Raw genomic sequence first — 13758 nt, forward strand, 5'->3', positions numbered from 1 at the left:
CAGGATGTGGGTGTGACCCTTTGAAGTGCGTAACGGTCCTACCAAATCAATGTGGATGTTAATGAATCTAAAATCGGGTGTGCTAAAGGAATCCAGTGGTGATTTCGTCTCTGCGAATTTTGTGTTTTTGACAAGGTATGCACGTCTTAGTCCAATTTCAAATATCTGTGTTCATATTCGCCCACACAAATTGTTGCGTAATTAGCTTAAGAGTAGCTCTTTTTCCTGGGTGAGATAAATCATGAAGATGTTGGAAAACTTGTCATCTGAGGTTAGGTGGTATATACGGTCGTGGTTGTTTCTTTGCCGTGTCGCAATAAACAATTGCTGTACTGAAGAGTACGGCCATTTCTTCGAGTTGTAAGGATGTGTTTTCCTGAACATCTTTAAACGTTGTGTCTGATTCCTGTTCTCGTGCTATCAATTCCATGCTTAGCAAGCTGCAATTTAGAGAAGTGATCATGGCTCTGGATAAGGCGTCTGCTACAATGTTCTCCTGGCCCTTCACGTATCTTATATCCGTGGGGTACTGTGCAATGTAATCGAGATGTCTGATCTCTCATGGGCCATATTTGTCCACATGTGTGTGTAGCGCATAAATGAACGGTTTGTGATCTGTGCTGATCGTGAAATTTCTGCCTTCCAAGATGTATTTGAAATGTTTAATCGCCAGGTAAATTGCCAATAATTCCCTCGAAAATGTGCTGTATTTTCTTTGCATTTTGTTTATCTGAGCCAAAAAAAATGATATAGGGGTCATCCCATCATCGGTCAGCTGGTGTATAACTGCCCCTACGGCTACATCTGACGTGTCCATTGTAAGTGTGAGTCTAGTATCTTCCTTGTCATTTATGTAAATCAGCTTTGTGAAATTTGCTAGGGCTTTCTTCGCTTGAGTAACAGCTGCTAAGGCTAGTCCATCTGATGTTAACTGTTGGTTCTTGGTCTTGTTCTGCAACAACAATGTTAGTGGCGCAAGAATTTTGGAGCAGTTGGGTAAGAATCGATGAAGTCGTCGAACAAATGTGGGCTGTGGAAAATTAGCGATGGCATTCACTTTTTCGGGTAGTGGTGATATCCTGCCCTTGTCGATCGTGTGTCCAAGGAAGTTGACTTTTGATTGGCTGAATATGCATTTTTCAACGTTTACTTTTAGGCCGTAGTGAGATAGTCTCTGGAAAGTTTGATCCAAGGTTTTTACTAGCAATTAGGACGTCATCCACCAATGCAAATATGAATGGCAATCCTCTGAAAACCTTGTTCATTATACGTTGGAAAGTTTGACTAGCGTTTCGAAGTCCGAAGAGCATGCAAGTGAATTTGTAAAATCCAAATGGTGTGGTCAAGGCTGTTTTGTGGATATCCTTCTCTGCTACGGGAACTTGGTAGCATGCCTTCACTAGATCCAACTTCAAAAACATTGTTGCGTTCTGTAGTCCGATCGCAAAATTGTGGATGTGAGGGATAGGGTATCTGTCTGGTGCAGTTTGTTCATTTAGTCTTCTGAAATCGCCGCATGGGCGCCAGGATGTACTGTTCGATTTTTGCACCATGTGTAAGGGAGAAGACCATGCGCTTTTTGAGGGTCGGATAATTCCCTGTTGTAGCATGTGCTGAAATTCTTCCTTCGTTATTCTGTATTTATCCGGTTTTCAAAGTCTGGGGGGTGGTGTGGACTGGTTGTCTGGTCGTTTTAAGGTAGTGTTTAGCATCATGCTTGACCGTGTCCATGTCCTTGAATGGCTGAGACAGCTGGCGATCTGCCTTCAGTAAATCCTGTAATTGTTTGGACAGCTTCTCGACCATGGATTTTAGCTCGGCTAGCTCTTCGTTGCATAGGCTGTTGCTGTAGCAAGTTTACTCAGCATGTCCGGAGGTTCTCATGAATCTGGTCTGCTATTTCGGTCAGTTTGTCAGGCTCTATTCCTTCTGCTGTTGGTGCGACGATTTGCACTGTTGATGCTGGTAGTTTATCCAGCCACAAACTCCTCATGATGTTTTTTGACATCTTGTTATCTCCCAAAAGGGTGCGCAGGTGACGTAACAACTGCGACGGAGTGCGGTCTTCAGATTCGACATGCGTAAAGAGGTTGCGTAGCAACGATTCGTTGGATAAGCCAGTTCGTTTTAGGATTGCTTCCTTCAGCCAGTCGTAAGGGTTTTCTTCTGGTATAGTTTCGAGTAAATCCACGATGTCAGAAGGTAATTTCTCAACCAGGTAAGTGTATTGTGTCCTTTGCAACGTTATCTGCTTTGTGTCGAATAATACTTGGATTTGGATGAACCAGGATTTGATGTTGGCTGGGTTGAATACCGATATGTTTAACGATAGGGTGGCTGGAGTTATTTCTGAATGTGACGAATCCATGCGCTTGTTTCACTTGATTCAATCCCGAAAATGATTTGGAAGCCTTTAAATTGCCGGTCTCTGGTCTTTGTGTAGGCAAGGAGTTGGTGTAGACGGACGTCTGCAGTTCCGATTTAAATGGGAAAATAGCATAATGTGGAACTGTGAGGTTGTAGAAAGAAGTGCATGTTTCATTTCATGGTCGGGTGTCACAAATTTGTAGGGTCACAGAAGTTTAAGTAAAATTAAACCTCTTTGCTCCAAACAAAATAATTAAAAAAAAGAATGAAACAAAACAACATCTCTTTCTGATTTAAAATGCACCACATTTATTTTTTTAACAAAAACAATAAGGCTATAATATTCATATTTCATATAAAATAAAACTTTTAGTTTTGTTATCAAAAGTGAAAATAAAGGCTAATTATTTTATTTTATCTTTTTATAATTTTGTTCATTTTTATTGTATACTTTTCGATAATGTCCTTTTCTTATATTTTATTTCAATAAATTGCTTCACAATAGAAATACTGAAGAACAATAAAAGTGAAGGAACTGATTTGCGTTGTCATCACTTCCGTTAGGGCTACACTAAAAGGTTCGATTGGTGAAATTTCTTTCAAAGTCATTATGATTAAAATGTTAGATGAAAGTTCTTCGTGAAATTAAGGAGTTTAGAAGGTTAAAGTCCTGTGTGAAAATAAGGAGATTATTATTAAGTTTGTGTTTTATCTGGTGAAGTTCGCTTTACTTAAAAGTCCCATGAGGAAGGTAATTTGTGAGGAAAGTAATTTGGTGTTATTAATTAGAAAATGTGTGGAATGGATGTATGTGCGCATAAGTGTGATTTTTGAGTGTCCGTGTAGCATGTTTATCACGGTGTTGACGGCTTTGGTAGCGACGAGGTTGTGAAGATGAGAGGCATGTTCTCGTGTGTCGTCGAAGCGAGAAGAAAGGAAGAAGACTGAAATGACTGAATGAACGAATGAATTGAATTAACCCTAGAAGACTGTTTGATGCGTTTTTATACATTTTGGGCTCCAAAAACAAGATTGCTACTGCTGATATTTTGGTTTTTTGGAAAAGCGTTAAAAAGACAATCTTATGAATTTTCTCATTGGTCGCTTGTGTCACGTGATACTGTCGCCAACTACATCCGCCAGAACTATGTTCATTTTACTTTTTTTGTGAGAAAAGTGTGTGGGCGTATTTGAAATTGTGCCGTTGTTAGAACTTACTTTTGTGCAAAATGAGTGAGGAAATTGAAATGAATAAAGGTTTGTTTATCTGCACTCGAGCGTCTGTGTTTGTGAGTGAGTGACTGCACATTTGAAATTTTGTTATTTTGATTCCAATAATTTTATTTTCATACTTTCAGAAACATATTTTAATTATATAAATTCATATAAATATTTATTTTTAAAATTAAGAAAAAACTTTTTATAATTTCATATATTTCTTATAATATTTCATATAAAATAAAACTTTTATTTTTCTTAATTTTTTATTAAAAGCGCAAATAAAGGCTAATTATTTTATCTTTTTATAATTTTGTTCATTTTTATTGTATACTTTTCGATAATGTCCTTTTCTTATATTTTATTGCAATAAATTGCTTCACAATAGAAATACTGAAGAACAATAAAAGTGAAGGAACTGATTTGCCTTGTAACCACTTTTGGTAGGGCTACGCTGAAAGTTAGAAAGTATGTTAGCCGACTATAACTACGGCCACCGAGAGTAAGAGGAAGGCCTGTTAACTGAAAAATGTCTACAGGCAATGTAGGTAAGATTTGTCAGACTGTCAGTACTATATGAGGGCCATTTGAAAAAGAGCAATAAAACATTTTTAAAAAGAAAAAGGAACACAGTTTGATTAATACTTAAATTGAACTTTATTCAATATAAAATATAAATATTATCTATGTGAAATTAAGTCATTTTTAAAGTAATATACAATTTAATACTGATAAAACTGAATTATGAATTTAGGGAACAAGCAATTAAAGAAATATTAAACACAAATATTTTTTTGCCTTTGGGACAAGATCACAGTGTAGTATCTGTTTTGATGCTACACTTTACCTTTTCTGTCCTCAGTCAGTGGAGGAGAAATCTTTCATGACTGAAATTATTTTTGTTCCTATTCAGAATGTCCCTTATTGGGAAGCTGGATTTTGCCCACAATATTATATGTCGAAATATTTAAATAACTATTACTTTAAATACAGAAATTATATTTAAAGTTTTGGTTTTCTGTTCTTCTATGCCCATTTTATTCTCATGTTTTTCATCAAAATGTGTAGCGTATTAGTTGTCTCACAGGCCATCATCAGTAACCTGTGCTGTTCTCTGGAGACCAAGTGACAACAAGTCTCCCCAGATTTCTCTTAACTACTTGTGCAGATGATTGCATGTTATCGCAACAGCCGTTGTTACTGATTTCTCGTTGGCATTGGCCATTGGTGTTTCCTGGGGTTTGAGTGGCAAAATGCCTCCCCAAGGTACCAGATTTGAACTGCACACTTCTAGTAGAGATTTGGTTAGTATTCTCCCACCTCGGTCTTTCCATCCTCCCTGACCCTTCACAATTAGTTGGTGTGGTGTATGTGACGCCAGTCGATGTCATCTACACCCGTTTTTATTATTATTATTATTATTATTATTATTATTATTATTACTATTATGATAATAATATGGGTGCTTGTGCATGTATGCACATGTATTTTAAATATTATTTTCAAGTTAAATTAAAATTTGGTTTGTATTACTGTACACATAGATTCGGGAAAGTTGTCAAAAAAACAAATATATAACAAATACATGTTATCAAAGGCAAGATAAGTTACTTTTCTACCTAACTGGATATGTTTTTAGGGGTTTGTATTATTATACACATAGATTCAAAAAAGTGGCCAAAAATCAAATATATACCAAATAAATTGTTAAATTAGACATTTTAAATGTATGTGGCTGTCATTAAAAGAAGGAGTTTCCACCAGCGGAGATAGGTTATCAACGTCTTTATTTAGAGAATGTTAACACCGCAAAGGAAGAAACATGACTCCCTAAGGGGAGAGTTCTCAAACCAAAGGGCCATAACTCAGGATACTAAGTTTACTCTCTTAACACCCCTGCTTAAATTTTATATCCTGATAATTTTAATTTTGCACAGTCCATGCGGGTCCTCGCCAGGGGTTTTGTAAAGCAGTCTGCCGTATTTTTGTTGGTAGGCACATAGTTCAGTTGGTTTGTTTTGTCTTGTATGTTGTGATATTTTATGTCTATGTGATTTACCTGTTGATTAAGGATAGAGTTTTTTGCAATGCAGATTGCGCTCTGGTTGTCAGAATATATTGTTGCTTGCTTGCATTCTTTTGTATTGTTCATATCGTTTATTAATTGCAGTAGATATTGTGCTTCCTGTATGGCTGGTGTCATTGCCGTATATTCAGCCTCACATGTAGATAGAACTAGACTGCTTTTTACTTTTCCAGGCAATAACAGGTCCTTCTTCATTTAGGGAAAAACAATACCGACATACTTTTTCTGTCTTCAGAGCTTCCCCAATCAGCATATCGGTAAATCCTGTTAACTTCAGGTCGCCTTCACATTTCCTGAAAGATAAACAAAAATTTAAAGTCCTTTTCAGATACCTGAATACACGAGTGTTCAGTTGTGGGGGTTTTGTTGTACTGTGGTAATTTATTTACGACCTGAAATACGACGTTACGTATATAATTGTAATGAATACACTTAAGACACGAGGTTACGAGTAACTGCTTTATTCGGCCATCTTGGAGGAACTACCACCACGTCTACAACTCAATACAAGGGAGGTAACTCTTATAATTTACAGAGTTATCCTACTGTTACACGACCCATAAAATATCGGGTCTGGTGCAGGTAGATAAGTAAACCAGGCTTCCTATAGCCTCTCTGTACCTTGTGGAATCAAAGGATTTTGCTTCCTTAGAGAAAGTTAATTTTTGTTCACAGTGTGTTAGTCTGGGTTTGCAGTCTAGCATATTAAAATTTTCTAATCCTTTCTCAGTATATGTCCGTTGATTCATTTCTATTTCATTTGGTTTGACTATGAAGAAATCTTGAGATTTGACCTAAATCTTTCATGTCAAACTTTTGTTTGAGTAGGGTCTTGACTTCCATTACTGTATCTAAGTTATTTGCGGCAATCAAAATATCATCAACCCATACGAGAATAATAATTCTTTTTTATTTTTATCAACTTTTTCAAACATGCATGGCTCGATAGTGATTTTATTAAATTTTTCTTGTAGAAGTTCTTTACTAAGTAGATTGTTCCAATTTTTGCCGATCTGTTTTAGGCCATAGAGTGATTTGTTTAATTTCCAAACAATCCCATCATTGCCTGGAGCAATGAATCCTTCGGGTTGTTGGGGGAAAATATCGCAGTCTATTTTGGCGTTTAGGTATGCTGATTTGACATCCATCTGGTGAATTATCGAATCATATTGCACAGTAAATTGCATCAGAATTCGGATAGTGGTCATTTTTATGGTGGGTGCATGTGTTTTATGGTAGTCTGTCTTTTATCTGACTGTACCCCTTGGCAACATATCTGGCTTTTTATTCTTCGTTATTTTTGTCATCTTTTTTTTTATATTATACACCCATTTTCCCCCAACTAAATTTTTGTTTTCAGGGAGGATTGTCAGAGTGAAAGTGTTGGTTTCCTTTAAGGAATTCATCTCCTTCTCCATTGCCAATTTCCATTCGTCAGCTTCCAGTAAATTTAAGGCTTCATGATATGATCCAGGGATAGTTTTATTTTCATAAGAATTTATACATTCTTCATCTTCATCACTTAAATTATTGCTAGTGATATAATCTTTTAAATCAGTGGGTGGTTTTCTCTGTCTCAGTAGGTACTTTGGATTTCTGTTTTCGGAACTGTCATTTGTTCTGTTACTTGCCTGTTCGCTAGCTTGACTGTTGCTATAGGTATATCAGAATTTGGGGGGAATTTTTGACACCCCTTACAGAAAACTGCAAATAAAATATAAAAAACTCGTAATTTCTCTTTCTAAAGTGGGTTATTTATTTTCTTTATAGAATATACTTCCAAAATAAACTATTTAAGTTGTTTAAAAAATAATAGAAATATTATTGTTCATTTAACAAAAAAAAAAAACAGTGTTTACAAAGTGCGTGCGTGCGTGCGTGCGTTCAGGCAGTCATTTTTTTACGTAATGAAATCAATTGATTTTTACGAGCTGAATATTTTTCAATTTTTATACTTTAAAAATCTATCAAAATTTTTCTATTGGTTCAATGTTTACGGTTTTTTCAGGGTCAATGTGAAATTTTATGCTCTTTCCAATAAACTGAATATAATATTTTAGACAAAGGTTGTTTTATAAATTCACTCCCCCATTTTGAAATGTCTATGATAATTTTAATAATTAATTTTTGTGCACAAGTTTTATATATCACTAATTGAAGATAACACATCAATAAATAAAATAATCAACTTTAAAACAAAAAAAAGAACAGTTATGTGCAAATTTACATGTAAAGTCCAAAGTGTAAATCCTTTTTTTTTTTCGAAACCACGTTTTTTTTTTTTTTGTTTTTGTTTTTTTTTTTTAAGTGGAAGCTTATTTTTTGTTTAGAATTTTCCAGTCAATATTTTTCGGTCAGTGTGTATTTTTATATTTAATTCCTGGTTTCCTTTTTTTTTTTTTCGATATAAAAAAAAGACGATACCGAATAATGCAGATTTATAGTATAATAAATAAAAAAATCAGGTATTTCTTTGAGATATTAAAAAAATAATATTACATTTACTATGCTCGTTAATCTTTAATCCGTGTAAATCCCAAAATAAAAGATACCAGTTTTCACGTATGATAGCATAAAAACGCCAACAGTAAAAAAAAGGACGATAAGTTATCTCCCTTTAGAAGTGGAAAATTTGAAGGAATATAATCCCATATCGAGATTACTAACGTTTCTGAATTAGTGTTTTTACACTTATAGGCTTCCGTAGATAACAAAGTGAGAATCTTAACATCCGGTTTCGTTAATGGGCGAAACTAGTATTATCGATACAACGATTTACCATGACATGTGGCTGAAAAATCCTTCCATTTAAAAAAATACATGGATTATAATACATAAATATGAATAAATTCTCATACAGGAAGATTAAAAGAAAGCATATCTTAGTCATGAGGAACAGGTAAGTGATGTTTCGCCAGTTAAATAAATATCATAAGATTCAACTCGTGTTATTTGTTCGACATTCCGTGAAATGTTAAGTGAAGAAATCCAAGGAAAAAATAAATAAAATTGTTTATTTCTCTATTAAAGCTTTTATGATATTAAAATTTGGTCTTTGCTCGTTTTATTGAAATAAAATTTACGGGTTTAAATTACATTTTCATATTGTTATAATCTGATAGATGTATAGGTGTCTATTCAAACAAATGTTTGTTATGGCGACTTGGCCAAAAATTCTGATACACTTACTGTTGCTATTATATCTCCCTCGTAGGGATCAGGTAGAAGTCCGTTTGTTCTACTCTCATCGACCATGTGTTCACTCAAATGGTCAGGATTTATTGAAGGAAGCAAAGTTGGATTTATATATCTATTTTGTTGCAATATCCTGAGTGGTCTCCCTTTCATTGCTAAACTCATTTGTAAAAGTATATCTATTTCAGCCCGTATTATCCTGAGTGGTCTCCCTTGCATCATTAAATTCATTTGTAAAAGTCACTAATCGTATTTTTTTACAGATTTCTTATCATTGAAATATACAAAATAGGTTGGACTGTATTTGTTGTATCCTACAAAAATTACTTTTTCTGTCCGAGGATCTAATTTTGTTTTATTTTGCAAATAGGCATAACATATTGTACCGAAAATGTTCATATTTTTAACATTTGGTTTTCTACCATTTAGTGCCTCATAAGGTGTCAGTTTTATTCAGTGATTATAGCACCTATTTCGAATACAAGTGTTATAGAATGGATAGAGAGAGAGGGAGATGTGTAAATTATATTGAGACACGTTGACCAGAAGTCAGGGTCAGCTGATCGGATTGCGTGTGAGTCATGTGATCAGGTTTGCTGAATCGTAGAGATTTGGTTTAGACTTAGAAGAGAACAGACGGCTTCACCTTTGTCTCCTCCCCTTCATTGGGGGACGCTAATGTGCATAGAACAGAACCACACAGGCCAGAGTTTCACTTTCCATCATTCTGCGAGACTTCTGGAAAGTGAAATAAAAACTATAAAACCAATTCATCGTGTTGGAGTGAATGAATATTCGTCTAAAACAAGTACCAGTCTCCCTCCAAGACGAGACGTTTCCAGATGGACCAACATCGATGACGCAGAAGGTATGTCTGAAAATACATGACATGTCACACACACATTCACACTTAAAAGCATATGAACATGTGTAATAGAAAGACATTTAGACGATCACACACGATCCCCTTTATTATACAACATAAGTAGCACACAGAAAAGCATATCATCACAGATCATGAGGTACATGAGACTCTATTAGCATGCATCTCGACATTTCAAATAACGTTCTCAATCCTCGTTCTGTGGTTCCATTTTGGTGCAGTGAGTAGGGGGCTGAGGTCTCGTGTCGGATTTTATGTTGAACAAGAAGTGATTTGAATTCTCTTGATGTGAATTCAGAACCGTTATCACTTCTTAATCTCTTAACCCTTCCATAAGGAGCTCTATCGGTCAAGAATTGTTTTGTAGCGTCGACTGTGTTGCTTTTGTTCACATAGCCTGAATAGTCGTCAGTAAATGTTATGGCATACTTGTAACCATTCACACCAACAGGTTCTATTTTCCCAGCCAAGTCACAATGCACTAGTTCTAATGGAAACCTGGCCCTTTCGTCTGGTTTTCTTGATCGCAAATTTTTCATTTTTCCAAGAGTACAAATTTCACATGGTGGTATATTGTTTTTCTCAATAATGGTTATTTCCTTAACAATAGTCTGCATTTTCAAAATATCGGAAATATTACAATGGCCGAAAATTTTGTGCCACGTGTCTAAATCACACCTAGTGTTATTAATACTATTTGTTATGCATTTATTTAAATAATAAATTTTCCCCCTTTTCTTTATTTTAAATTTAACACTGTCTTAGGTGGTTAGCATAGCATTGTTTTGTAAAAATTCCACACTGCAGCCTTTCCCTACGGCGGCTTGTACTGACAATATGTTTTGTGTAAATGTTGGTACGAATAAAACATTTTTTAAATAAATATCATGCCTCTTTTTATAAATATCGTGTAATGTTATTTTTTCCGTTCCTTTCTTTAACACTATATTATTTATTTTGATCCGTCAGCAAGCTTAATATAATATTCTTCTTAAAGTTACGTTCAAATGTAACAATTTTTTTTTTATCATTAATAATATGTGCAATAGTCCCACAATCGACTAATAGTTCAAAGTTATCAGAAATAATATGAGGGTTTATTCCTATCTTGTAGTATGAATGGCTGTTTTCTTTAGATTGTCTTTTTCGGCAGATTATCATGAGTTCTTACTTTGCCTAATTTACACCACCTGTTTTTGTTACCGTTTTTTGCAAAGTCGCCATATTTGTTGCACCGAAAACACATCGGAGGTTCTTTTCTATTTGATGTTTCATGATGGTGTCTTCCATTTTGGGTTTCGTGTTTTCTTCATATGATCAAAGTTTGTGGTGTATCTCTATGGGTAACTATGACTTTTAATGTGTTGAAGGTAGACGGCAACCCCTTGAGTACCATAGCTGTTGCCAATGCATCTGAAATTTTCTCTCCACCATTTCATAAAGCAGCTATAGCTTTTTCAGCACGTATGACGTAGCCGTTAACATCTTTGTCCTCGTATTTTTGGAGAGTAGACAATTCAGTATACAAGGCAATGATTTTTGGTTTGCCTTGGGACAAATAATGTGTCGGAATTAGCATACCGACGAGTAGGCGGGGGGGGGGCAGAAAAGACGGGTTATGTCTTGCAACGAAATGTTGATGTTGCTTGTAAAAGTAACAAATGGGTAACGATGGTCGAAGTGCAATTTGTCTAAAAGACTTCAACAACTACTACAATAACAGTAGAGCGGCCACCCCTTTTTATCTACTCCAACTCTCAGTCAACAAGATTCACGCGTGACTGGAATGTCTATTTAACTTGTAAGGAATAGGCACTCAGGTTCTTTGATTAACGGACATCCGGCCGTGTCGGTCACAGCTACCAGCACTCCTTTCTTCCCCACCGACCTACCCTCGGCAAGTCAACCAATTCAAAATTCTCACAAATGTTCTCTTAAAATTTTTAAAGCTTTCCTTCCATCATCTTTCGCGTCTCGCATGATTAATGCTAAACTTCTATCACTAGAACTTGGATAAGTTCCGCGAATATATCTTCGTTTCTCTGCGGGTCAATTTCATCATCTTCCTTTTTTAACTCGGCTTTTTATTTTAGCCTGTGAAGGTGTCCCATAAATTTAATTTCGAACATCTCATAATTATATTCATCGCCATCAAACATTAGTCGGCTGGGCCTATAACCTATTAAATTAGACATGTTAAATGTGTGTGGCGATCAGTAAAAGAAGGAAGGTCCACACGCGGAGATAGGTTATCAACGTCTTTATTTTAAGAAGGTTAACACCAGAAAAAGGAAGAAACATGACTCCTTAAGGGCAGAGTTCTCAAACCAAAGGGGCATAACTCAGGATGCTAAGTTTACTCTCTGTTATGTGTGTAGACATGCATATAATATGGACAACAGATACGGATGCTAGGGACAAGTTTCATATTGTAGTTTATTCTCCATAATGGCTATCTTACAGACACCCCACACCAAGGTGAGTTATGCCGGCCAAGGGAGGTAAGTAGGGGAAGTGTACCTCTACTAGGAGAGTTACACCTAAAGGGGAGGGGGTATTGTTTATACACGTAACATCTCCCTCCTTACAGGGGAAGAGAGAAAGTGTGTCCTTTTCAAAATTCAGGTAGATCATTCACAATATCTGACAGGCTTTCTTATGACTCTGCCCGATCTTGTCTGTATTGGTGATATTGTTCTCTCGTTTGGGTCTTGTTGATCTGCTGGTGTTTCCATCTCATTTTGTCTATTTGTTGCATTGTCTGGGGTGAGTCTTTCTATCTCAGAGTGGTTGTAGATGGTGCCTCTTTGTTGGTGTATGGGGAAAGAGTGTTTTGGTTGTATTGTTTGGCGTATGAAACGACGGTTGCGGCGGTATCGTTGTCCGCTTGCATTTTCAACTTCGTACGACCGACCAGTCAACCTTTTTCTTACCGTGGCTTCCTCCCACTCTCTTGCGTGAGGTCTTAGAGGCTGGATCCAGACATTGCTGCCCACATGAAGTTGGCTCAGTTCTCTGCCTTTGCCCTGCCGCCTCAGCTTCTTATCTTCTTTCTTTTGTGCCTCATAATGTGAGTAAGTGTAGCTGGGCCTCAGTAGGGCCTCGGTGGTTGGTACTGTTGCCTTTGTCCGTCGGCCTAGCAGTCTCTGTGCTGGACTAGTATTGAGACCTTCAGTGGGTATATTTCGCATGTTCAGTAGCCCAAGTAATAGCTTTGCACTTTCGCATTAGACGCTTCATAATTTTCACAGCTGCCTCAGCAGCACCATTTGCTTGACTGTTCCCAGGGGATATTGTTTCGTGAGTAAACGCCCAATCTTTTACGAACTTCCGAAACATGCTAGATGAGAATTGGGGTCCATTATCAGAAATGAGGATGTCTGGTATACCATATCTAGCAAAATGACCTCTAAGACGACTGATCACTGGATCTGACGTTGAGCCATTCAACTTGTCCACCTCAAAAAAACTGCTATGCTGGTCCACCGTGACCAAATATTCATTTCCACCCCATGACAAAATGTCGGTAGCAACTCGTTGCCAGGGTCTCTTTGGTACTTCTGTGATTATGAGGGGCTCCGCTGGTTGACGGTCTGCATATGTTGCACATGTGGCACAGGCTTGGACATATTGGCGTATTTCAGCGGACATACCTGGCCAAAACAATAGCTCTCTCACTCTTCTGAGACAAGAGTTTATGCCCAGGTGGCCCGCATGACATTTTTGTTTCATTTCCACTCTTATAGATTGAGGTACGACTATTCTTTGTCCTCTTAGTATTAGTCCATCTTGTGCTGTCAACTCGTCCCTGTAGTCAAAAAAAGGTTTTACTGAGTCGGGCAACAGTTTTTTGTCACTGGGCCAGCCTGTCGCAATAACCTCGGCTAATATCTTCATGATAGGATCCTCCAGTGTCTTGAATCTGATCTCAGAAAGTCTGCGGTCTTTGATGGGATGCATCATCAAATTATTTACAGTCATGAGCTCTTCTGATTTTGGTTTGTCTATG

At 36.6% G+C, this 13758-nt stretch overlaps 1 protein-coding gene across 1 annotated transcript; it reads right to left on the reverse strand.

Annotated features, from left to right (window-relative positions):
• Window positions 1-1861: 1861 nt before the first annotated feature.
• LOC145242803 (uncharacterized) lies at window positions 1862-2368 on the reverse strand. The gene has a single exon (XM_080105934.1). The coding sequence runs from the start codon at window positions 2366-2368 to the stop codon at window positions 1862-1864; it is 507 nt and encodes a 168-aa protein (XP_079962060.1).
• Window positions 2369-13758: the final 11390 nt, after the last annotated feature.

The sequence above is a fragment of the Euprymna scolopes genome, chromosome 21 (genome assembly GCF_053919585.1).
Source record: "Euprymna scolopes isolate OS-2025 chromosome 21, ASM5391958v1, whole genome shotgun sequence".
Taxonomy (NCBI): Eukaryota; Metazoa; Mollusca; class Cephalopoda; order Sepiida; family Sepiolidae; genus Euprymna; species Euprymna scolopes.

Excerpts from the sequence above, each read along its gene's own strand:
- LOC145242803 (XM_080105934.1), bottom strand. The coding sequence starts at position 2,368 with ATGGATTCGTCACATTCAGAAATAACTCCAGCCACCCTATCGTTAAAC.